A 25,534-nucleotide genomic window follows, 5' to 3' on the forward strand; every position below is an offset into this window, starting at 1 on the left:
TGTGGCTTACATGTCACAAAATGTGATGTCCACATATGTGGACGCCATGTCAATATGGCGTTAGGTTGTGTATTATTATCATTATTATTGTTATTACCCAAAAAAGTCACTTGCCTTATAAAGGGTTAATAATATATAACTATAATCAGTGGTGAAAGCGGGCGGGAACGGTCAGGAACGCAGTTCCGGTATACGGTGCTTTGATTCCGAAAATATGACGGCAACTGTCAAAACGCTATGTAAAAAAATAAAATAAAATACACAGCTACCACACATGCATTTCATCTCCAAGAAGAAAACAATCTACCAACATCAGATTAACATACACAAGCATTAACAACAATCATAATAAAGTGCTTGTGTAGGGTAATCTGTTTCCACCGATATTTATCATTTATTCTATTCCACGGACGGCATGGAGTTTTCCCCAGCTGCTGCAGTTATCTGAGTCTGACGATGACGGGTCACGTCAATGTGCGAATGTACGCAGCAAAGCAAAATGCCTGGACTCATTTATCCATTCAATTGGCTGACATACTGACATGTAATCACCAGAGGGAAAAAAAGGGCAATGCAACAGAAAATGGATCAAATCTTTAAGAGCAAGGAAAGAGTTAAGGAGGCTTATTTATCATGTTTAGTTTTATTTGCTCTGGTGGGGAGGTTCAGAACATCTTAGCTGTCAATGTTTACTTTGGACTTATATTTGTTAATTTATGTTAGGCTACTTATTCATTTCCTTATGATTTAAAAAGTATATATTTGCGCGATCTTCAAAATATATTCCATTTCACTCTGCATAATATAAGTCATTTGTACTTATTTTTTTGAATGTATGTTACTTATATCTTCATTATTAAAAAACAACAAAAAGTATATGTTTACATTATCTTCAAGTTTAGTAGACATCCTATGTTGTTAAGTATTTAAAATTGAGATTTGGCATTTAGTATTTGAGGAAATGAGGGAAAATAAAAATTAGGAGATTGATAGCCGTTTTTGTTAACTTTTATTTTGCAAATCATTGAAAAAAATACAATTTTGAATGAAAATCAGTTTTTGTATGTGTTATAGAAATAACTGACCAAAACAGTTTTATTTGCATTCCACCCCCCACCACCACCACCACCACCACCAACAATAAAAATAGAAATAACTCAATGAATAAATAAAATTTCTGGCTCCGTGGCGACCTTCACGTCGAAATTCTAACCACTTTCACCCCTGACGTTAATTAATATTGAAGTCATACCTGAAACACAGTGGTAACAGAAATGCATACTTCAGATTTTGAACGTTAAACCGAAACTATCCCCACACTGAGTGTGACTGCAAAAATAACATATTTTCACAAATATAATTTTAATCAAACACGCATTTTGCCGATTAAAAACTGCCAAATATATCCACTGCGTGACATAAAAAAATGTTTTGAATCGAGAACTCTGAGAGTGATAAAAATGACTGACAATATAATCCACCAATCAGAGAGTGCTTGACTAATCTCGTTGAAGACTCATCCGTCCGACCAATGAGAAGCCCCATTCTACGACACGTGTCAGTTTCGCGGCAAAAAAGATTTCGCGCGAAAAGTGCCCCATCCTTGTTTGGATCCAGATCAGCTGGGACAATAACAACAATTCACAGAGGACAACCGGGCAGCCTTGACGCTTTTCGAAATGGACCGCACCCGCTGCCAATTTCCCGTGGAATAATTTATATTCATTTCATCGCTCGCTAAACTTTGGGACGCTTTATTTTTATTTTATTTTTTCATCTGTACTTCAGTCGCTCAGCTTCCCGCATGCCCCAACAAACCGAGGGGGGTTGGGGCTAATAACACCGCTAGCTTGCTAATATGACTTGCTGTATGTTCTTATCTCGGACGTCATTTTTCATGACCCACTCGACGTGAACTCGCTTCAAATCCGCCTAGTCTAACGGGTGCTTTTTTTTGGCAAAGAAGACTTATCTTAGCGCCGCACTGCCCTCTCGACCACTCCTGGAAAAGTGTTGCAAAGTTTTACGCGTCATCTCATTCGGTCCGCCGCCGTGTACGGTGTAGTCCTGTGGCTCCCTTAGCGTAAACAGCGACTTTGTCCTCGTGTTTGTGCACTTTTCGCCTCGTCCCCACGCGCGGCTAGCTCCTCGTTAGCATGCTTGTTGACGGGGCCTGGTCTCATGCTGACAACCGCAGGTGAAAACAAAAGGTTTAGCATGCTAGCTCGCTGTCCATCTGCTTTTTTTACTGCCTCGGCTTCTTTGTGCTTCAACATCACCTCTGGCTTCCCCACTTTCTACGTGTTCTGTACTGTTATATTGAAAGGACTGATGACAGAACATCCTGTCCTGCTGTTTCATGCATAGTAGGATTGCCATTGGGTGTCTACACCCATGAGGAACTTCTCCAAAAAGTGTTCACAAGTTGCTCAAGAACACTTAAAGATAACGTGGCTTCATATCCACAGATAAGAGGCCTTTTTAAGTGGAGGACTTGAGTCGATCTGAACCTTCTTGTGACATAGCAAACTGCGAGACCCCTGCCATGTCAGAGACCCTGATAACAGGCCACACGTCAGAGGATCTATTGACTGTCTTTGAAACTGTGCTTAACTCTGGAGGTGTCGGTTCGAGTCAAGACCACCAGATAGTCATCATCACCAGCCCCAGCAATGAGGGGATCCACCCGGATGGTGCCCCGTCCAGCACGGGAGAAATCCTGCTGTTTGCCACCCCGCAGGGGTCTGCTGATGTGGCCTTGGAAGACAAGAGAAAGCCGGTTCTGGGAAGACCCTCGGTGAGGACTTTAACTCATCTGCTGACATTCAAGGCGATTGACGTCCAATCCATTGTGAAAAACTAGAGGTGCACAATATCCATTTTTTGAAACTGATATCAATAACTTCCTGCTTCTCAAGGCTGATACGATAGCCAATTTTATATATATATAATTTTTAAATGGGTTTTTTAAACACCCGTAGGTCAAAAATACTAGTGGTGGATTCAGCATAGATTTGCCTTTGACCTAACTCAAGGGCGCAGGTTTGCATAGGAACAGTAAGGACAAAACACATCCAACTTTTCAGGATGCTCAAATTGTCCGCACCAACTTTTAAGCAACATTATTTGAATTATATCATGACTTCAGTTATGTAGGTAATTTAGATTGTCTTAGAATAGAATAGACCGTAATTAAGTGAATTATTTTCATTATGTTCAGACTTAGATTTACACCTTTTCACTTGCTGAAAGTGCCGGTCCATTTTTTTCCCCCCTCAAACGCACGTTTGATTGGCTGATGACTAGAACACACAAACACGCACAGTACACAACCCCAACAAAGATACATGTCAACATGCCGCCGCCTCCACCCCCTTTCGAAAACGAGGGATATTAGAATTTTTTTCAGCCGGCCACAGCAGCAGCCACTGTAAGAAATGTAAAAAGACGTCAGTGTTGTGGTAGTGGGGAAACACCACTAATTTTTCTACTGAAAGTCTGACCTGCATCAGAGTTGGCATAACATTAAACTGTGTGAATTTGCTAATCTGCAAAACTCGAGTAGAGAGCAGCTTAGAGATGATTGTCCTCCTGTATTGTATGTTTTCTACGGTTAATATTAATTCAAACTGTGCATTTAGTGCATTTATTCATTAATTCAAACATATTTTTCTACATCATTCATTTAAAAATAATTTTATTTACAGACGTTTCAACCCCCCCCCAAAAAAAAAAAAAACACACACAAAAAAATGCAACAACTGTAAATTTCCTTTATTTAAGTAAGGCGGATTTCCCCCATTTTCTCCCTTGAAAATAACAATTTTAACTTTTTTCATTTTTACGTTGGAAACACATCAGCATATTTGTGAGAAATGTCGCCCTGACCCCCGTTCACCCAATGTGTTTGGTCTTTAATGTCTCGTCCCCAGCAAAAAGTGTATAGGTATATGCAGGTTATGCTGTTATAGGGTCCCTACCAGTGTTGAGACCAAACATACACCCTTGACCTAACCAGATTTTAATGATGACATGAACATTTTTATAATGAACAAAACAAATACAAAAACAGTTCTGACTTCAAATAAAGTGCCAATATTTTTTCAAATAAATATAATTTGAGTCAATCAGTCAATGTTATTGACAGTGTGTTCCCCTGAACAATGAGCACTGAGCTAAAACCATAGACTTCATAACCTATTGACATGACATGGGAAACGGGGCTGATTCGTACGGGGCCTATTTTGAAAAACTTCAAATATTTACAAAACCAAAGCTGTTACCGACCTAAAACCAAAGCAGGCACCTACCTTTGCCATATATGAGTCTCCATGAGCAGCGGCATAAAAAAATTCAAAGTCGTTCCCTCATAAAATCCCGATTAATTATTTTCTTTATAAGTATAACACAACTTAAAATGGCTATAAAACTCTCAGATTTTACACTAGATGCACAAAATTCACCAAATGCAGAAATAATCACCTATATTTTCAGGATCAATAGCAATATTTAACATATCATTAAAGTTTTTGACCAAAATAGCAACTTATTTTTTTTTATTTATTGCAAGTTTTCAACAGCTAAGAAAATCACTCAATTTAACATCAGAAACTTAATACTTGAGGAAAACTTGCTGAATCAATCATAAATAATATGTAAATAGATAATTAATGCATTCTATACACAATCACTGCTTATTTTAGAACAGAATATTCCTTTATTATCGTTATACATTATATATTGTGTGCGAATGAGGCTAGCGGCTTCCTGGTGTAAAAGGAGCTTTTCTGGCAAAAATTCTTGTGAATAAATGCTTAAATCCCCAAATTTTTCATAGATATGGACGTAAAACAGTCTCGATTCTTGGTTAAAAGCAAAGAGAGCGTACAGTTATCGTTTATTTTACGTATATTGACAAAGTACCATGCTATTATGTTAGCGAATGAGGCTAGCGGCCGCCTGGCGTAATAGGAGCTTTTCTAGCGAAAATTCTTGTGAATAAATGCTTAAATCCCCGAGTTCTAAAACATTTGTTGCAACAGGAGAGGAGACTGTTGTGGTCTTGGTCCATGAAACAACTTTCTTAACCTGGCAATTATAGGACAGCAAGCCTACCAATAACCAAAAGTCCTCTCAAGAACTTGTAAACATAACACTGTAAAATGCAAGCATTTGCTAATTGCCATAGTAAGGTTCACTCAGTGATGGAAAAATACGGCCTATATACAATGTAGCACAAAAGTGAGTACACCCCTCGCATTTCTGCAGATATTTAAGTATATCTTTTCATGGGACAACATTGACAAAATGACACTTTGACACAATGAAAAGTAGTCTGTGTGCAACTTATATACAGTAATAGTTTGTTTATTTTCCCCTCAAAATAACTCAAAATATAGCCATTAATATCGAAACCGCTGGCAACAAAAGTGAGTACACCGCATAGAAACTACGTACATCCCTAAATGTCCAAATGGAGTACTGCTTGTCATTTTTCCTCCAAAAAGTCATGTGACTCGTTACAGGAGTGCTGTCAGCATTGCTCCAGAGATTGAAGAGGTGGGGGGTCAGCCTGTTAGTGCTCAGACCATACGCCACACTCTTCATGAAGTTAGTGTGCATGGCTGTCACCCCAGGAGGAAGCCTCTTTTGAAGACTGTACACAAGAAAGCCTGCAAACAGTTTGCTGAAGACATGTCAACAAAGCACTTGGATTACTGCAACCATGTCCTATGGTCTGATGAGAGGGGCAGGCTTTCTTGTGCGTATTTAAGTATATCTTTTTATGGGACAACACTGACAAAATGAAACCCGCCCGTCTCATCAGAACATAGGACAAGGTCCCAGTAATCCATGTGCTTTGTTGACATGTCTTCAGCAAACTGTTTGCGGGCTTTCTTATGTACCACCTTCAGAAGAGGCTTCCTCCTGGGGTGACAGCCATGCACACCAATTTGATGTAGAGTGCGGCGTATGGTGTGAGCTTTACCAGGCTGACCCCCCACCTCTTCAATCTCTGCAGCAATGCTGACAGCACTCCTGTAACGAGTCACATGACATTTTGGAGGCAAAATCACAAGCAGTACTCAATTTGGACATTTAGGGATGTACGTAGTTCCTATGCGGTGTACTCACTTTTGTTGCCAGGGGTTTGGATATTAATGGATAGATTTTGAGTTATTTTAAGGGGAGAATAAATTAACTCTTATATAAGCTGCTCACAGACTACTTTTCATTGTGTCAAATTGTCATTTTGTCAGTGTTGTCCCTTGAAAAGATATACTTAAATATCTGCAGAAATGCGAAGGGTGTACTCACTTTTGTGATACACTGTAACAATAACAAAACTTTGCATACTGGCAAAACAGGATTCGTAACAAACGCACACATCCCAATCCACCGACACCGTGCCAAAAATATATCTTATCAGGCCTGTTGATAATGTTACCTGATTTATTGGGATGATGTCATACCTGCTATTATCAGACCGATAATTATCGTGCACCTGTAGGATCAACTCATTTCAATTCACAGCAGAAAGACTTAAAAAAATAATCTATTGCCAACAATGGCCCTTTCAACGTTAAAAATAAGTGATGGCTTTTAACTGAAAACAACTCGTTAGTCAAGGAACAGCTGTACTTGATTGAAATCCTTCCATTAAAATGATTTCACAAACAATTTAATTCCCTATTACAGTAAGAGCCAACCTGCAATTGTGTACATTGCAGCTTTTTATACCCATGTTAATTTTCCATCTTTAAACTTTACCCATAATGTTTAATCTTTAACATAACTAGTTCATTCGTTTTATTCGTGGTAGCATGGTGTGACTAAGAGAAGTGACAGTCAAAAGGGTGTGTGTTAGAATCTTGGTCCTCCTGTTTTTTAGTTGATGTGTTTCTTCATTGTCTTCCTTTGGCTTCCTCCCAAATAGCAAAAACAGACATGCTAGCATCTTCCTTTTGTCATTTCATGTTTCCCAATCCTGGCAACATTATTATTTTTTTCTCTTTTGCATTTCCTCAGGTTAAGAGGAAGTTGGACCTGGACAGTGACCATCAGTACGTTAGCACGACACGGCCATCTTCAGGATATGCGCCACCTTCCACTCCTGCCCCTCCTAGAGGTTGTTATACAAACATTTTTTTTTAGCAATTCTGTTCATGCAGTTTCTCTCTTCCAGTGGAGCATCCAAATAAGTACAATAATTAATGCATGTTATGACATGGTGTTGATGATTTCCTGTTTTCCTGCTAGTTCCTCGAGCCATTACGGAGAAGTCTCGCTATGACACCTCATTGAACCTTACCACCAAGCGCTTTCTGGACCTCCTGTCTCAGTCAGCTGATGGTGTGGTAGACCTCAACTGGGCCTCGCAGGTCCTGGATGTCCAGAAGCGACGCCTTTACGACATTACCAATGTTCTGGAAGGGATCCAGCTCATTTCCAAAAAGTCCAAGAACCACATCCAGTGGCTGTAAGTAGAAAACCTTTTCAAGGCAAATTACTTAGAAGAGCACTATATAAGATTAGTGGCCAAAAATACCAATGCAACCAGAATCAAACTGTTAAAGACTACAATATCCCGGTCTCCTTTGGGCTGACAGGTAAGTGCTTCACAATGGAGAATCAAGCTACGTTGTCATACCAAGGTTGCATTTCAGTCAGAAACTAGAAAACATTGCGTGGGAAGTTTTGCTATGCTGGTCGGTATACTTTTGGTACAAGTACCATAATTTTCGCACCGTATGGAGCACCTGACTATAAGCCGCCACCCACAAATTTGACACGAAAAAGGCATTTGTTCATGAAGAAGCCGCACCGCAGCTGTCTTCGCTGTATTATGGGATATTTACAACAAAAAATATTAACCCGTAACACTTCATTTGACAGCGGCATCATAAGACTGTCGTAAGACCAAATGAACCACCCTGAAGCTTTGAACCAATTGATTGCAAAGCTTCATTGCTTCCAGAAGCTTCATTCGGCCGGCACTGCTCCCTTGGGGAGACAGTCAACCTCTGCTGCCACCTGCTGTCAACATTGTTGTCGTCCAACATGCCTCCTAGCATGCATTGCAATGCTAAAGATGTAAATAACACTCAAATTTTATGTTCTGCGCTAATTATTAGGGGTTTGCCATCTTAGGCACCCCACGAATCGATTTTTGAACGATGATCACGGTAATCGCGATTATATCGATTATCGATACATCTTACGTTGCTGATTAATAAAGTAGTCAAACAAATTTATGTCCATTATTTATTTAAAATATCCTTATGATTCAACAGGAACGATGGAAATATGTCCATACCAGGGGTCGCGTTAACCGGAAATTTTCCGTCGTTGACCGGTTTTCTAAAACGGTGACGGAAAAAACTGAAGTCCGTCAGTCATTTTGACAGGTTGCAATTCACACCCCAGACCACAGGGTGGCGAGTTAGCATATTAATTAGCTATTGTCTCTCTTAATGCATGACGTCGTTGGCTATTCTGTCAGAATATTGTAGCGTCACCGGGGTCTGGCGGCGGCACCGTGATTGACACATCAACGCGAGGTTCTTATTGGTGCACCCGGTGTGCCAGCGCATCATCCAATTGATGGACAAGATTGCCGCCTGTGTATAGACCCCAATCACATGACGTCACAACTCCGCCCCCCTGACTGGAGCCGCCATATTGTGTGTCAGCCCGTCATGTTTATACATTACCGCTACGTACATGCCTCCTATTACGGCGTGTTTTTCTGCTCGTTAATATTAATAATCAAAATGGTGAAGGCGTGTGTGGCAGTTGGTTGCTGTAACAGAGAAGATAGACGGAGAAGTTCTACCGTATTCTGAGAGACCCGAAGATGAGAGCGAGATGGACTGCTGTAATTCGACAAGAAATCTGGGCACCAAACAATCACCACAGACTATGTAGTAGTCTTTTTATATCTGGTAAGATGCATTTAATATATATTTTGAAGATTTTGGGCTGACAACCACAATTAAGATCATTGTGTGACGTTGGTGATTGGGGTCTATATCGTTGCCTCCTTTTCTTTGGGGGCGGAGTTGCTGGCGGTAAGCAGAGTAAAAAGGGAGAAAAATACCACGACTTCCGTGTCTAATTTTTCGCCGCCAAGCAAGCGTTACAATATTAATTAAAAATGAATGAAAACTAAATACTATTGAATATGTCATCATTATCATTTTAAAAATTTAAGTGACGGGTAAAAATAGACTATGACCGGATTTTTATGACCCTGTCAGTCAAAATGACAGACAACGAAAATGTCTAGCGCAACCTCTGGTCCATACATACTTTCATTTTACAAGAAAGTGCAAAAACATTAACCATTTTAAAGGGAGCACTTATTTCTCTCAACAGTATAATAAGATTTACAATGGTGGAATGAATTCCACATCTTCTGGATACAAACAAAGTGTCTTTAGAAATACTAATATACTTTGTTTTCACAGTGTTACCTCCCTTGTGTAACTCTTGGGAGTGACAGGTGGAAATCACAACTGCTCTTGATCACTTTTAACTTGTGGCGTTTATTGCCGAGTACATAAAAAAACACCGCCACATACACACTCATTACAGTGCGCGCACTTTCTTCTCTCCCTGCCCGCCCATGCGCACACATGCCTGTCGACTCCCAGGCAGCACTTGCAACAACAGATTTCTGTACTATTTTGCATGTTTGTAGTGTTACCGCTGTACTTAATCATGGTTTTACACGTTCTGCATATGAAATTCACGTTAGCGAATTAGCTAATTAGCTTAGCACTCGGCGCTAACCATTAACATCTCAAAAACAACAACAACAATAAAGGCTAAACAGTACAAGAGGGTTCGTGTACTCACCTCTTATAGACGCGCACAGGTTTTAGCAACACACTCAGGACATTTTTCAGTTGAAATGCCTTAAAACTACTGCTGGACATCTGAAAGACAAGGCGCAACAAACCATCTCTCTTCCCCTGTCGCTCTTAAAAAAATAACTTGCGCACAAAAGCGCGACCACTGGGTCTGGCTTCTGCTCCTGCCTGTCTCATACACAAATTTTATTTTTCCAGTCTTTTAAAAAGGAGTAAATCTCTCTCCCCGTAACTGGGAGCATCCATCATAACGTTGTGCGTGCGTCTGTTAACGGTGTCCGGGCGGCAGACGTGTCTTGAATTTCGTTCCGCTACGAGAGGCTGTCATAAAGTTATGGGTGAAAATCATCGTTTTTGAACCTTTATGAATCGTAATCGAATTGTCACGTGTCGAATCGCGATGCATGTAATAATCGATTTTTTTGGAACTCCTCTACTAATTATATCTTCAGCTTCTGTTCGTTGTTTCATCTATTGCAAGTTATGGTATTTGTTAACACTTTATTTGATAGTGGCACTATAAGACTGTCATAAGACCATCATAATTATGACATGACACTGTCATGAGCATTAACGAATGCTTATGACGAGTAAGCGCCCTTCTTGTACGCGCGCTTTTAGTACAATGACATTGAAAGTAGTTTCAGTGCTTCAGTGTTATTTTCTCGTCACTGTCATTAAAAAATTGTCGACAAAATAATGATATCGTCATCGCTGACGAAAACAATGCATCATATATTTCAACTGGGAAGACTTGCATAATACTAGTACGTGCTTTTAGTACTAGTATGTGCTTGTAGTACCTTGGTACCTCGACAAACGATCGCTTCGACACATGACTGTTCCACATCTGACGTAAAATTTGACTCGCCATTTGTATCTACATCCTACAACGAGGACGTCCATCCAGCCAGGGGTCAGGATAGTCAGGCGGCTGCGGCTGAAAAATAGCCCCTCCCCCGGGTGACGAGTGATGAAGAGACTAGTCAACTAGATATTAGAATTAGAAAAGAGAAAGTAAAGACAAGTGGTAGGTAGAGTGAGAAACAGGGGATAGGACTCAGTGGCTGTACTTCCCCCAGCATTATAGCTTGTAGTGCAGCATAGACTGAACTGTGAGTCCAGTCTGTTTTCAACTAGCCTGACCATAAGCTTTGTCAAATAAGAACGTTTTTATTCTAATCTTAAATGTACAGACTGTGTCGGCCTCTTTATTTTTAGCTGGAAGCTGATTCCATAAGACAGGAGCTTGGTAACTAAAGGCTCTAGCCCCTACTGTACTTTTAGAGACCCTGGGAACTACCAGTAGACCTGCATTCTGAGAACGAAGTGTTCTGTTGGGCGGTATGGAACCAGAGCATCGGTAAGATCAGATTGCCCCAAACCATTAATGGTCTTAAATGTAAGAAGGAGGATTTTAAATTTAATTCTAAACTCGACTAAAAGCCAGTGAAGGGCTTGGAGCACAGGGGTGATGTGCTCTCTTCTATTTGTTCCTGTTAAAAGTCTTGCTGCTGCGTTCTGTACTAGCTGAAGACTTTTTGGGGAACTTTTAGGACAAGCTGCGAGTAAGGAGTTACAGTAATCCAATCTAGATGTAACGAACGTGTGAATTAATTTTTCTGCATCGATTGTAGACAGAATATTTCTAATTTTGGCTATGTTATGATGCGCAACTGAAAAATGGCTGTTCTGCAGGTTTGTTTAATATGGGCTTTAAATGATAGGTCTGGGTCAAATAGAACTCCTAGGTTTTGAACTGTGGTGCTCGAGGTATTCAGATAGCGTTGGAATTAAACAAGGTGGCCACAAACCAAATACACCCATACTTGCTGTTGCTTTACAGCGGGAGCCGTGTCGATGGGGCCTCTGTCGCCCTCCACCAGGAGCTGCGGATGGAGGTGTGCCAACTCACTGCCGCTGAGGAGCAGCTGGACAAGCTCATCTCCAGATGCAATCTCCAGCTGAGGTTGCTCACAGAGGAGCCACAGAGCAAAAGATATCCTTTTGCCCATCACGTTTGTATGAAATTGTCCAACACATCCCTGTTGGAATGTACCATAATTTTCAGACTATAAGGCGCATCTGACTATCAGCCGCCACTCACCAAATATGACACGAAAATGGCATTTCTTCATAGATAAGCTGCACTGGACTATAAGCCGCAACTGTCCTCACTGTATTATGCGATATTTACACCAAAAGATATTGACCGGTAACACTATGTTTTACAGCGGCATCATAAGACCGTCATAATTATGACATGACACTATCATGGGCAGTAATGACATGAACTATGTCGCTAACTCCATTTATGTCCAGCTCAGATCTTTACATCCATTCAAAAGGGAGAATTTCCCGGATGACACAAAATGACATCCATCATAAGCATTCATTATCGAAACTAAAATATTAGACTCTTTCAGCAGGAAAAAAAGTTAGTTCATATCTTTCCATTCTTTAGAAATCAGCATTAGAAAATAGCTCAGTTTGAGCAATTTCCCAATTTCTGATGAAAAAACTGAGAAATTGAGCTTTTTGTGAAAGCAAACATTTCAAACATAACTTTGACTTTATAAAACACAGCTATTTTTTGCTTTAGTGACATCCCAATCATCTAAATAATATTTTACTTTTACAAAATAACATAACCAACAAGACAAATAGAGCTTTTGATGGGAAAGTAACAATTTATTTACACATAACTAACTGTGCGATGACGCTGTTGTTGCTGCGACACCCGGGTAAACTTTTCCCTTATTACCGCCTGTCTCATAAAGATGGATTTTCTTGAGGCTCTGCGGGGTCTGCTCGGTGAGCAGCACGAACTCAACGGCATCGTCCGCTGCACTGGTGGTCGCGGTCATTCTGCTCTGTCGTCCAGCGCCTGGCATCCCGGTTGTTCTGCTCGGTCGTCCGCCGCCTGGCATCCTGGACGCCATTCGGTCGCCGGCCATGCGGCCCGGCCGTTCGTTGCCGTTCGTTGCCGTTGAATCGGGTTGCGGGTCTTACCAAATGCGCTACTGCCCTCGAGTGGCTAGTTTTATAGCTTTAAAATGGATTTTCATCTTTGTGCTTTGGAGCTAAATTGACTTGTAAAAAAATTGTCCCTCTGAAACAAGTAAAAATAGAATGTATTTTTGGGAGCAAAAAAAGCAATAAAATGCAAACATTATTATTTTTTTTTTTTACAGTGCTCTTAACAAATGGTTCAGACACATATTCCACAAAAACGGCTAAATATACGGATGCATTTAAAAAAAAAAAAAAAAAAAAAATTAGCACAAACAAAAATTTATGTTGATCTTAACAGGGAACAGCTGGATTCAGCCACATGAAATGAGGCAGACTAGAGGGCAGAGGGCCAAATCAATAAAACTAAATGCAAACACTTTAAAACAAACCATTACAACGCCACTTTAACCCCTTAATGCCTAAATTTTTTTCCAATAATAAAAAAAATAATTGGGGTGTGGTTTTACTTTCAAATAGATGCTAAATTAAATTGAAAGTGTTAATTTGAATATAGCCCATAAAATAGTCATACATTTAGGTATGATGCCGATTAGCGACAACAGGCAATAAAGGAAAACAAATGGCAAAAAAGGCACATACCCATCTCAGGTCTGAACACACTTTTATCGCAACATCTTTTTTCACTGCTTGTGAAATTCTGAAAAACAATTATTGTTTTTGTTTAAACACAGATGTACATCACATTTTTAATCAGACTAGAAGACATATGATGTAGATAAATAAATAAAAGATGATTTTTATCATAACAGACAGGGCACTGGCAAATGTGCTGGCAACAATCACCCCTCTATTGTCAAACCATTTGACTGCTCTTATGCAGACATTGTCCACAAGAGCCTCTTGCTCTTCAAATGTCCCTCTTCGCTTCTTCTTCATCTATGAGTCTGCACTGAAACAGCACCCACGCAGGCGATTGTGCTGCACGGTCCCAAGTGCAGGTATGCCCTTTTTTGCAAGAGCAACAAACAGATCTACAGATGAGAACCAGTTATCAAAGAACAGCAGGATGAATGACTTGTGCAAGCTTGAGCACAATGTTACCACTGGCTCATTTGTCTGGTTGGCCTGGTACCGGATCTATTTTCCCTGTGAATATGTCAAATGAGTGCACCAGACCTCTTATGTCGCACAGTACAAAAATCTTGTATCCCAATTTGTATGGCTTTTTTTTGGGATATATTGCTTTAGGCTCGATCTGCCCTTGATGTAGCTCTTGAAGGTCTTGCAGGTGCAGCACTGGTGGTTGGAGGTGGATGAGGCGGATCATCATCATCTTCCTCACTGCTGCTAATGTCCACTGTAGAGTCATTGCTGCTGCTTTCATCACCTGGTGCAGAAAATAATAAATCACTTTAGGAAACACCAAACATTTTTATCTTTTCAGTGTGTTCACGTAGTTACATCCATAGATGTCAAACAAGCTCAAACTTGACACAAAATCACCTTCACTTGCTTTATTAGGATTGTACTCCTCATCGCTGCCCTCACTCTCACTGAGAGCACTCTCAACAGGAGGTGGTTTGGCCCGGTGTGCTAGCTTTGCGTAAAAAGCTGCTGCATTCATTTGTATTTCTGCAGAAAAATAAGGTAAAGAAATTACTGTTATAATTTCAAAACAAAATGTGTTGAAAACCATCAACATACATACATTTGCTTCTGTTTGGTAGTTATCAGCTCATGCTGTGTTCATTTTTCATTATATAGAAATAAGATAAATAAATCAATAGCAATGACATTGTTTATGCAACACGTTATGTTTATTATGTCTACAGATGACAACAAGTGTGGCAATGTCTGAATAAAACGTGTCTAAAAGTGGAACGACATGGAGGCACCCGTGTGCACCGTTGCATATAAAGGATGCGTTCATTTATTTGTTCTACAGAAAAATAGTAACCACAAATGCCCTTTTTTATGCAACACATTACTTTTGTAATGTTTACAGATGATAACGAGAGTGATAGTTTATAGATAAAACGCGTGCGAGTGTTGCAAACCTTCGACAAACAACGCATTTACGTTTGCGGGGTGGCGGGGGAGGGGGGAGGTGCTTTTCCGATGATGCCGGCTGTAGCGATAGCGCTACAAACCAAAATCGTCATAGAGCTTCAAAAATACTCATCATAGAAACTCTATCTCATCGTGTTAGCAACACAAGTACACAATAAGACGGTACATATTTTTTTATTTTAGCTGACTTACCTTGAATTGAATGAATTAGTCAAGTTGGTGCGCAGGACTTCGACGTGGCTTTCATCTTTAATATCACGGTCCGGAAAAGGAAGCGGTGTTGTCTCTGGTCGGACACGACTGAAACTAATGCTTGAAAAAGGTTCCTAGGCATGTGTTTGACATTAATGTACCGGCAGTGAACAAAGGCAGACGATATTTTGGCCGCTTTCAAAGCGGGAACGGTATGATGCCGAATCGCGACATTTGGCGTTAAGGGGTTAATTAAACGAATACCCGAAACGGCAAAATTTGATTCGATTTTTTAAAAATCGAATACTGGAGTTAATCGATTAATCGTTGCAGCGCTACAATTAATGAAACAACTGGAACAGGAACTGAAGAACTAATTTTGCTACTGGAAAGCAAATAATTTAATTAGTCCATTGAATGTTTATGTCCTTAATGGTTGTATATCACATTGGGCTACGTGCTCTGTCAGGACTTGAGGACGTCATTTGACTCCCCAGACCAGTTAGTCATGGTGATCAGAGCTCCACCAGAGACCCAAATGCAAGTCACGGACCCCAGCGAGGTAAGATTTCAAAACACCAGCTAAAATGGGTGACCAAATAGTGGACGCCATACTTTATATCGTCATGTTTAACAAATGAAAGTAGATCCCAAGCTGGCCCTTGGATTCTCAGATTTTTCTGAAAGCAGCTCATCGGAGTAAAGAGTTTGGACACCCATGATCCAAAACATACACATTGCCCAAATGTGACATTCTGTTGTTTTATCTTTTATTCTCAGGGGTACCAGGTTTCGCTGAAGAGCACGCGTGGTCCCATTGATGTCTTCCTCTGCCCGGATAACACCTCTGGTGTTTGCAGCCCCGTGACGGGAAGTAGTCCCTCAAAAACGAGCGCCGACCCCAGCTGTTTGACACCAAGCAAGGACAGGCGCTTTGCAGCGGCTTTGCAAGTGGCTTTATCTTCCCCTGTGTCTACGTCGTCCACGGTGACTGCAGCCTCTCAGCCAGAATGTGCGTCGCTGTTGTTAGGTGGTGAAACAGGTATGCGCATCCACTTTTTCCTTTTTAATCCATGCATTTTCTCTTGCTTATCATCAAAAGCTCATTTGGATCTTTTAACCTCTTCACTTTCATTAACAGTTATAAACATCAAATCGGAGTTTTTTGTAGCCCTTATAATTTACCTCTATTGGAAGAAATACTTAATAGTCGTAGTTTAGTCATTTCAAAGTCGATCCAGCCATAAAATGCCCAACGAAGAGAAAAAAAACATACAAGTTGCACCGGAGTATAAGTCGAATTTTTGGGGGAAATTTACTTGATAAAATCCAACACATAGAACAGACGTCATGTCATGTTGAAAGGCAATTTAGTATGAAAATACAATAGAGAACAACATGCTAAATAAATGTACAGTGTACAGAGCATGAACAACGAAATGTGAATATACTGTCCTACGTTACGGCTCGGTCCTGGCTATACAGCGAACTCCCAAAAGACAATGCTGGACGTCCGTATAATTTGCTGAATCAATTTGGTCCTCGATAGAAAACAGGTTCGCATCAACGTAAATAAATGATAATTAGGTACTATTAGTAATAAGTAACAGGTTAGCATGCGTTAGCTATCATTAGCACATCGTTCAAACAACCACACAACTGGCTCTGAGTGTCCGATCGCGGGTGGAAAACACAACAACAACAGAAAAGATGATACACGCAGGCGTTGCGTCTGTAGAGATGATTTAAAAGCATAAACAATGAAAGTAGGTTCGCAGCCGTCTATTCTCTCTCGCTAACTCGCCCACTCACTCAGAGTCAGAGCTACGTAGCTGTCCGTCTTCTTCTGGCGTGTGAGCACTCTTCTTCACGTAAACAAGTGCGAGTGCGCCCTCACGTGGGCGTGAAAGCGCCACAAACTAAATGCATCCATTTTAAGATAAAAAAGTCAATAATACAATTGAACATACACTGCCAAAGGCAGAACGCGAACATGGCCATAGCTATAAAGAGTTATTCAGATAACTATAGCATAAGAACATGCTAACAACTTTACAAAACCATCAGTGTCACTGCAAAACACCAAAATAACATGTGAAATGATATCATAATGTGTTAATAATTCCATACATAAGTCGCTCCTGAGTATAAGTCGCACCCCCAGCCAAAATATATAAAAAAAACGCGACTTATAGTCCGAAAAATACGGTAATTATATATGTATTAATTATTTTATTAAATAAAAATGCACATTGATACGACGCACATAAAGGCAACTTCCATTTTTAAAAAATCGTTAGAAAGTTGTACGGACTTACAATCCGCTAGCTTGTTGTTTCTTGTTGTCTTCGAAAATTAAACTTGGGTGACGGCTCTTCAAGTGTTCGTTCATAGCCGACGTGCTACCGTGTTATGCGAGCTCAGCTGAGCAAAGAGTACACAGAGTGGCACCCTCCATATTTTCCTTGAAATAATTCCAGGCTCTGACTATTCTGGTCCGCTTTTTTGGCTTTATGCCGCTTTCACGTGTTACCAATTCTGCCCTTTTTGGTAATTGGCAGTGTTTTTAACTCCTCGCCATAGTGAGGAGTGAACCGGCGATTCACTTGGCTCGTTGTCGTCGGTTCGTCCGGGTTCGTCAGATTTCCTCCTCAGGAAGGCGGCGGCGTGCATAAAAACACCGAGAGTCGTTGGATGGCTCTTTATGGATACTTTTATTGACCAAAACACAAACGTGGGGGACGCAGCCACTCAACTCAGCGCTACCCGCGCACTTTTCCAACTCACCGATCTCGCTCCCTCTCTCTCGCTCGCCCACCCGCTTTCTTCCTCTTTGCTCAATCTAACAACGCCGGTAACATTGAAATAACAGCGGCCCCCTTGGGGGTGCCCGTAACAACCGCTTATATCGCGAGCGCCCGCCATTCTAAACTTTATCCACATGTAATTTTTTTTTTAACCCGTCATTACCCGTCGACTGTATGTTTTGCCCGTCGACGCATTTACGTCATCGATGACGTCGACTAGTCGGGACAGCTCTACATATTTCACTCCAATGACATCGACACTATCATTGTCAATGACAGCCTATGGGTGAATGTTCATTGTGGTCTGTTTACATGGCAGAATCCCTTATGGGTGTAGACCCATTCTCAGGCCTGGATGACATGGCTGATTTCGACTTCTCTACGGACTTCCTTCACGGAGAGAGTTTCCCTCTCCCATTGGACGGTTTCATCAATGTATCCCCCCCTCACAGCCCGGACTACCACTTCGGCCTGGAGGACGACACGGGGGTCTCTGAACTCTTCGACTGTGACTTCGGTGACCTGTCAAAGGTTTTGGGGGAGAGTTAGAGGTGGGTGGGGGATGGCATTGCGCACAAATATTTGTGGTTTAATGGACCGGACCCTCAGAAGTTTCATATTTTGAGCTGTTCAAATCGACAGGAAATCTGGAAATGCAACGCAGGTAATATTTTTAAGTAGCATTTTGTTATAACAAGATGTTTTGAATAGTTATTTATATATTTTTTTAAATCCCTTTGTCAAAATACATCTTCAATAAGATGACACCACCCTGCTCCATTAAAAAAAAAAAAAAAAACAACTCGCGGTTTAAAAGATGATATGGAAATGTTCGTTTGCCATTGTGGTCCTAATATCATTTTTAATCCGCTAATGGACATTTCAAAGCTCCAAGGGTCAACTGTTGTGCTTTTTCAGACAATGGGCCTTTCGCAAAAAGCTCCGCTCACTCCCTTATTGTTGCTAGTCCGTCAAGCCTCTCGACTCCAACAGCACAAACCATGACAATAAGACTTATACGGAAGTGTATTTATTTTGAAGTAAAAAAGGAGTTACAATACATAGTGGAGGGTTATATTAAAAATATAAACAATTTGTAGCAAAGGGGAAACTACAGCTATTGAGGCAAATGCATGCAGTTTTAACACATGTACAGTAAGGGATACTCTAGTATGGGGTGTATTTTCACAAAATGATACAGAAGAAAAAAATTTTAAGGCAGTTATTGTGTTTACGTAAATTGAGGAAGCCTCGCTTTAATGTTAACAGCACTCAGAACTGAGACCAATGTAACTGCTAACGAAGACCTGAAGTTAATTTTTGCTAATAACTCAGCTGAACTTAGACATTATAGTGTTAAAATCCTAGTAATACATACCATATTGCACCAACCAAAAAATGCGCAATGAGGAGTAAAAAAAACATACGTTGCACCGGAGTATAAGTCGCATTTTGGGGAGGTTATTTTACTTACCGCAATTTTCGCATCATAAGGCGCACCTAACTATAAGCCGCCACCCACCAAATGTGACACGAAAACGGCATTTGTTCATAGATAAGCCGTACTGGACTATAAGCCGCAGCTGTTGTCACTGTATTATGGGATATTTACACCAAAAGATATTTGCCGGTAACACTTCATTAGACAGCGGCATCATATGACGGGTCAGAAGACCAAATGAACCACCATGAAGCTTTTAACCAATTGGCTGCAAAGCTTCTTTGCTTCATGAAGCTTCATTTGGCCACCATGGGGGAGACAGTCAACCTTTTTTGCCACCTGCTATCAACACTGTTGTTGTCCAACATGCCTCCTAGCATGCATTGCAGCACAACAGATGTAAATAACAATCCAAATTCATGTTCTGTGCTAATTATTTATTCAGTTACTATTCCTGTTGTCTAATTAATTGCTAGTTAGGGTATTTGGTAACACTTTATTTGACAGTGGCGCAATAAGACAATTGTCATTAGACAATTAGACATAATTATGACATGACACTGTCATGAGCATTAACGAATGCTTATGATAGTTATCATTCAGTTTTATTCGGCAAATGATCTCACTTTTGAATGGATGTAAAAGATCCTAGCTGGACATAAATAGTTGGTAACATAATTTGCTGGTTGACACTTAATGACATCTGTCATAAGCATTCAGTAATGCCCATGATTGTGTCATGTCATAATTATGATGGTTTTATGACAGTCTTATGATGCCGCTGTCAAATAAAGTGTTACCAAATACGATAATAAGCAATTAATGAAACAACTGGAACAGTAAATGAATACATAATTAGCACAGAATATAAATTTTGATTGTTACTTAAACATCTGTAGTCCTGCAATGCATGCTGAATTGTGATTGTTACTTACATCTGTAGTGCTGTAGTGCATGCTAGGAGGCATGTGTTGCCTATTAACACAAATAAATTAACAAATAAGCCGCACTGGACTATAAGCAGCAGGATTCAAAATGAGAAAAAAAAGTAGCGGCTTAATGTCCGGAAATTATGGTATTATCAGAGACGAAGTGCAAACAATATACATTATAGTAGTATTAAAATGGAGAAAAAAGTGCTAAATAGGTATCTGTTGACATATTAAGTTATTCAGATCACACTAAACATAAAATTGAATTTTACTGCCTCGAGTATTCGTTTAATTAAAATGCCGTTGTAATGGTTTGTTTTGAAAGTGTATTGTTTTATTGATTTGGCTGTATACACTGCCCTCTAGCGGCAACAGTGAATATGACATGACTCATTTCACATAGCTGAGTCCAGCTGCTCCCTGTTTAGACCAACATAAGCTAAGTGTTTGTTTGAGCTAATGTTTTTTAATGCATTCGTAATTGTTAATGTGTATATTTAGCTGCTTTTTGTGGGAATATGTGGTTGAACCATCTGTTAAGAGCATTGTGGGGGAAAAAAAAAAAAAGTTAGCATTTTATCACATTTAAGCTAGCGGACTTTCGCTATGTAAGTTAGCCAATTGTTCTTTTGTTGTACTTGAATCATCATTTATTTTTGTATACCGTTTGAGGCTCAGCTCAGGTTTTTAAAATTTTTATTTAATGTTCCTTATCCGATTATTCGAACTAACTAGTTCTTCAATTAATCAACTACTAAAATAATCGATAGCTGCAGCCCTAAAACAAAACAAGCTCTATTTCACTCCAAATCACTACCAAATCCATTTAAGTCTTCATCTTCAGTACCACTTTTTAAAAAATTGCACAAATTCAAAGTAGTGGGCGCGCCTCGAGTATAAGTATCAGACCCAGCCAAACTATGAAAAAAGGAACTTATACTCCGGAAAATACGGAAATGTATGATTTTTATAAATGTTTTTGCCTCTACTAAAGCAAGTTTAGCAAAACAGCTAGCTAGACTTTTGACGTTGTGGAGACTTTTAGCTGGGAGTGAGGCAGTCCACACTGGGAAGGGAAAGAACCGCACGCCCCCAGATAAACTCCTGGGGTACTTTGTGTCTGATTTAAATGCCCCATTTTGATGTCCGCAGCTTGTTGATGTTTTTCGACTTCTTTCCTAAAATTTTATGGTCGTTGGCGGTCTTGTAAGGCTTAAAGTAACCATTAAAAGGCATGCGTAGAGCTTGACAGACAATCCTTGCTTAACAACGGTTGCTAGGACGTATCAATGGTCGTTTAGGGGGGCGGAGTTTATGAAAGGTCCATTGTGCACAGTGTTCCATCGCGGTGTTTTGAGTATTTTGACGTGATTCTAATGGGGGAAAAAAATCACCCCAAAATTATACAGCGCTTCTTTTCTAGGCTTTAGCTTGGGTGTAGCTATATTTAAATTATTTATGTATGTGTACAGATGAATTTTTAGTTAGGGTTTTAGCGCGTTGGATGGCACGTGTAAGTGATTTCTGAGTTTGGATTCACATTGGGCTTTGTAGAACCCTGATAGTGGAAGGTGGTGCCGCGGTTTATCGCTCTAGTCCAGGGGTTCCCAAACTGTTCCACATCAGGCTGCTGTGGGTGCTGGATTTCTTTCCAACAAAACAGGAAGACACATTTGTACCAATCTGGTGTTTTACGAGTGTAATCAGTTGGTTGTAGTCAGGTGCTGCTTGTTTTAGCAGAAACCTCATTGGTTAAACTGTCTGTGCTCGATCAGTAGGAACAAAAACCAGGACCCACAGGGGTCCTTGAGGACCGGTTTGGGAACCACTGCTCTAGTGGGTGTTAAGAAGTGTTGATCAAATAATTAGTTGATATTTGCAGTGCTGTCAACTGATTTATCCTCACCCTGGGTAACCTCAGTTTTGAGATGCGTTTGATGGAAACGGTGCGTGCTTGCTGGTTTAGCTAAGGTTAAATGGTCCCAGAAGGTTTGGTCACAATGAAGCCTCACAGCGTTCAGTGGTTGTTATTTTTTTATGTTTTCAAGTGCACTTAAACATGTCAATTCATGTTGATTTCTAAATCGTTGAAGTTGTAAACACAAGGGGACGTCTTATCATAAGTCCATTAATCAATACTCACATGTCAGTTCATTTACTGTACACTTATCTAAGTACAACACCATTGATTGTGTTAAAATAGAGCAATAACATGTTTTCTACTGGGATTTTGGTCTTCTTGCAAATACAGGTAGTCCCCGGGTTACGACGTACTTACTCGATTTCGACTTTACGACACCGGAGTCTCGTCATTTTGTCCCCAGTCTTTTTTTGTTGTTGTTGTAGTCTCACAAACGGTACGTAATTGTACCTCCCAGTATCTTATTTTATTTACTTCACTTTATTAACATGACTTGTTCTGTCCTCACTAAAAATGAAGTTGCTCAGGTTGACAGACGCCAAACAAAGCAATTGTGCTTTTTGAAGCTTTTTACTTACTTCACTTTTGACAATTTGAAAAGCTGTAACACAGATATGTAGACGTCTGTCTAAAACATGCATTTTAACAATAAAACATTCGACACAAAACGATTGGTGTTCAAACGTTCATCTAGTCTGATCAATTTGTCAATTTAGTTAATTAGTCTAATTTGCTTCACTAAAGTCAGCTAGCTTAAATGCTACGAATGCCAACGGAGTTCTCATAGCAAATCGCTAGGGTTGGGCATCGTATGAAATTGAATGATTCCAGTTCCGATACTTTTAAGAGGCAGGGTCAAAAAAAAAAAAAATTTTTAAATTTGCATGGTTTATATTAGTCTTCTCAATGAGTTTTTTTTAAAATTACATGAACTTCTCACAGAGCTAATTTTAACTTGTATATAAATATCAGTCTTTGAACTTGAGCAATTTTTTTCCGGCTCGGCGGTCAGGGCATCAAAACATGGAATCGAAATGTAAAAATTCGAACGATTCCGGGAGCATCGGAGTGATAGAACAGGTTCGCGTCGATGCTCGATGCCCAACCCTACAAATCGCTCACTTGTAACTCCACAAACTGTAGCTATAAACTTTATTACAAATGCATACACAAACGTATATTAGCTGGGGCAACTTTCAGCCTCACGTGGGCCAAACCAAAGCCGATGCGAAACGACTCCTGTATGGAAGCATTTTTAAATGACAGTCCAGCCAGACCCAGCGCTGCCACCAGAGGGCGGTGTATCCTCCACTATTAAACAAAATACAATACTTTTTGACTTTCGGATAGTTATTTTAAATTTTAAAGGGTTTATTCCGACTTACGCGGAAATTCGGGTTACGTCACTAGCGTAGGAACGGAACTCGTTCATAACCTGGGGATTACCTGTAGTGGGAACCGATTTTAGCGCCAATACCTATTCCTGAATGTGTTTGCAACCCGTTTTGTGAGCTTTTTTCTTTGGGCAGTGGCATGCGAAATGAAAATTAGTTAGCTTTTATTGCAGTGTTTGATTTTATATTTATTATATTTTCAGATTGTAGAGAAGTGGTTCAGGTCTTGCTACCAGGAAGGGAATGATCCAAGAATTTTATTTCCTGAATTTTGTTTGTTGGTGTATTTAATTTTGCGTATCTGCTAGTGATGGCAAAAATGTCCTCAAATGTGTATTTTTACTTCCTTCGTCACTTGCATCACTTTAATTTATAGATATTTTATCAACATCTCTCATTTAAGATGTGTTTGGGTGTCTTTGATTGTCCTTTAAAAAGCAGCTTTTTCTCACTGACATTACGTAAGTATGATGGTTATCAATTGTAAACAAGTGCGTACACACACGTGATTCGCAAGCATGTTTTTAAACTGTTCGAGCTGTCAAATCACGTTTTACTGTCGGGATTCTGAAGTTTTGTTTGGAATATGTCGAAATTGTTTTTGAAAATGTATACTTAAGGAACAAAAAAATTCGTACGACGGGAAGAAAGCACAAATGACCAATTACAGTTAAGCCCTGCCTATTCAATTTTCTTGCCATTTTTTCCCTCTACGACATTCTTAAAATGAATTTATTGGAGGTTACAAGAGTCTTTGCATTGTGCAAAATCCCATGGAAGCTGTTTTTAAAGTTAATGTGGGGGGGAGGCAACTGTTCTAATACGAGTTTAAACCAGATTTCAATTACAGTCCCCTCCATAATTATTGGCACCCCTGAAAAAGATGTGTTTTTTAGCTTATATATATATATATATATATATATATATATATATATATATATATATATTAAATCAAATAATATGGGACCTTAATGGAAATAAAGAGAAAAATCCAACCTTCACTAGAAGTGCATTCATTCAGTGGGGAAAAAAAAATGTGTGTCACAATTATTAGCACCACTGGTGTTAATACTTTGTACAACCCCCTTTTGCCAACAAAACAAGGTCTGGGGACTGAAATGGCCATGGGAGGAGCTTGATTTTGTGTCTGGTGAACCATTTCTGTGTAGATTTGGCCATATGTTTAGGGTCATTGTCTTGCTGAAAGACCCAGTGACGACCCATCTTCAGCTTTCGGGCAGAGGGCAACAGATTTTGATTTAAAATGTCCTGGTATTTCAAAGCATTCATGATGCCATGCACCCTAACAAGGTTCCCAGGGCCTTTGGAAGCGAAACAGCCCCACAGCATCACTGACCCACCCCCATACTTCACAGTGGGTATGAGGTGCTTTTTAGCATGCGCATCTTTCGTGGTACGCCAGACCCACTTAGAGTGTTTGTTGCCAAAAAGCTCAATCTTGGTCCCATCTGACCAAAGCACACGGTCCCGGTTGAAGCCTGGGACCGTGTGTATTTTTGTGTGAGACCAAGTTAGGGTGCATGGCATCATGAGTGCTTTGAAATACCAGACATTTTAAATCAAAATCTGTTGCCCTCTGCCTGAAAGCTGAAGATGGGTCGTCTCTGGGTCTTTCAGCAAGACAATGACCCTAAACATATGGCCAAATCTACACAGAAATGGTTCACCAGACACAAAATCAAGCTCCTCCCATGGCCATCTCAGTCCCCAGACCTTGTTTTGTTGGCAAAAGGGGGTTGTACAAAGTATTAACACCAGGGGTGCTAATAATTGTGACACACATTATTTGATGTCAAATATTTTTTTCTTTATGTGGGATTTTTCCCCCACTGAATGAATGCACTTGTGTTGAAGGTTGGATTTCCCTTTTTTTTTTTTCCATTAAAGTCCCATATTATTTGAATT

At 40.0% G+C, this 25,534-nt stretch overlaps 1 protein-coding gene and 1 long non-coding RNA gene across 2 annotated transcripts; one reads left to right on the forward strand and one right to left on the reverse strand.

Moving 5' to 3' along the window:
• The first annotated feature begins 1,631 nt into the window (after positions 1–1,631).
• On the forward strand, positions 1,632–24,447 carry e2f1 (E2F transcription factor 1). Its single transcript, XM_057829544.1, has 7 exons — positions 1,632–2,797; positions 7,030–7,129; positions 7,261–7,480; positions 11,722–11,874; positions 15,561–15,675; positions 15,894–16,155; positions 18,240–24,447. The coding sequence occupies exons 1-7, from the start codon at positions 2,546–2,548 to the stop codon at positions 18,467–18,469; spliced, it is 1,332 nt and encodes a 443-aa protein (XP_057685527.1). The 5' UTR covers positions 1,632–2,545; the 3' UTR covers positions 18,470–24,447.
• Positions 13,496–15,339, reverse strand: LOC130911896 (uncharacterized). The gene is made up of 3 exons (XR_009062494.1): positions 15,114–15,339; positions 14,355–14,483; positions 13,496–14,238 (listed from the first exon to the last, which is right to left on the reverse strand). It is a non-coding gene; the product is annotated as an uncharacterized LOC130911896 (long non-coding RNA).
• Positions 24,448–25,534: the final 1,087 nt, after the last annotated feature.

This window comes from Corythoichthys intestinalis, chromosome 2 (assembly GCF_030265065.1).
Source record: "Corythoichthys intestinalis isolate RoL2023-P3 chromosome 2, ASM3026506v1, whole genome shotgun sequence".
NCBI lineage: Eukaryota > Metazoa > Chordata > Actinopteri > Syngnathiformes > Syngnathidae > Corythoichthys > Corythoichthys intestinalis.

Coding starts and splice junctions, on each gene's coding strand:
- e2f1 (XM_057829544.1), top strand. CDS start 2,546: ATGTCAGAGACCCTGATAACAGGCCACACGTCAGAGGATCTATTGACT. Junction 7,481..11,721: donor AAGAACCACATCCAGTGGCT/GTAAGTAGAAAA, acceptor GTTGCTTTACAG/CGGGAGCCGTGTCGATGGGG. Junction 16,156..18,239: donor GTTGTTAGGTGGTGAAACAG/GTATGCGCATCC, acceptor TTTACATGGCAG/AATCCCTTATGGGTGTAGAC.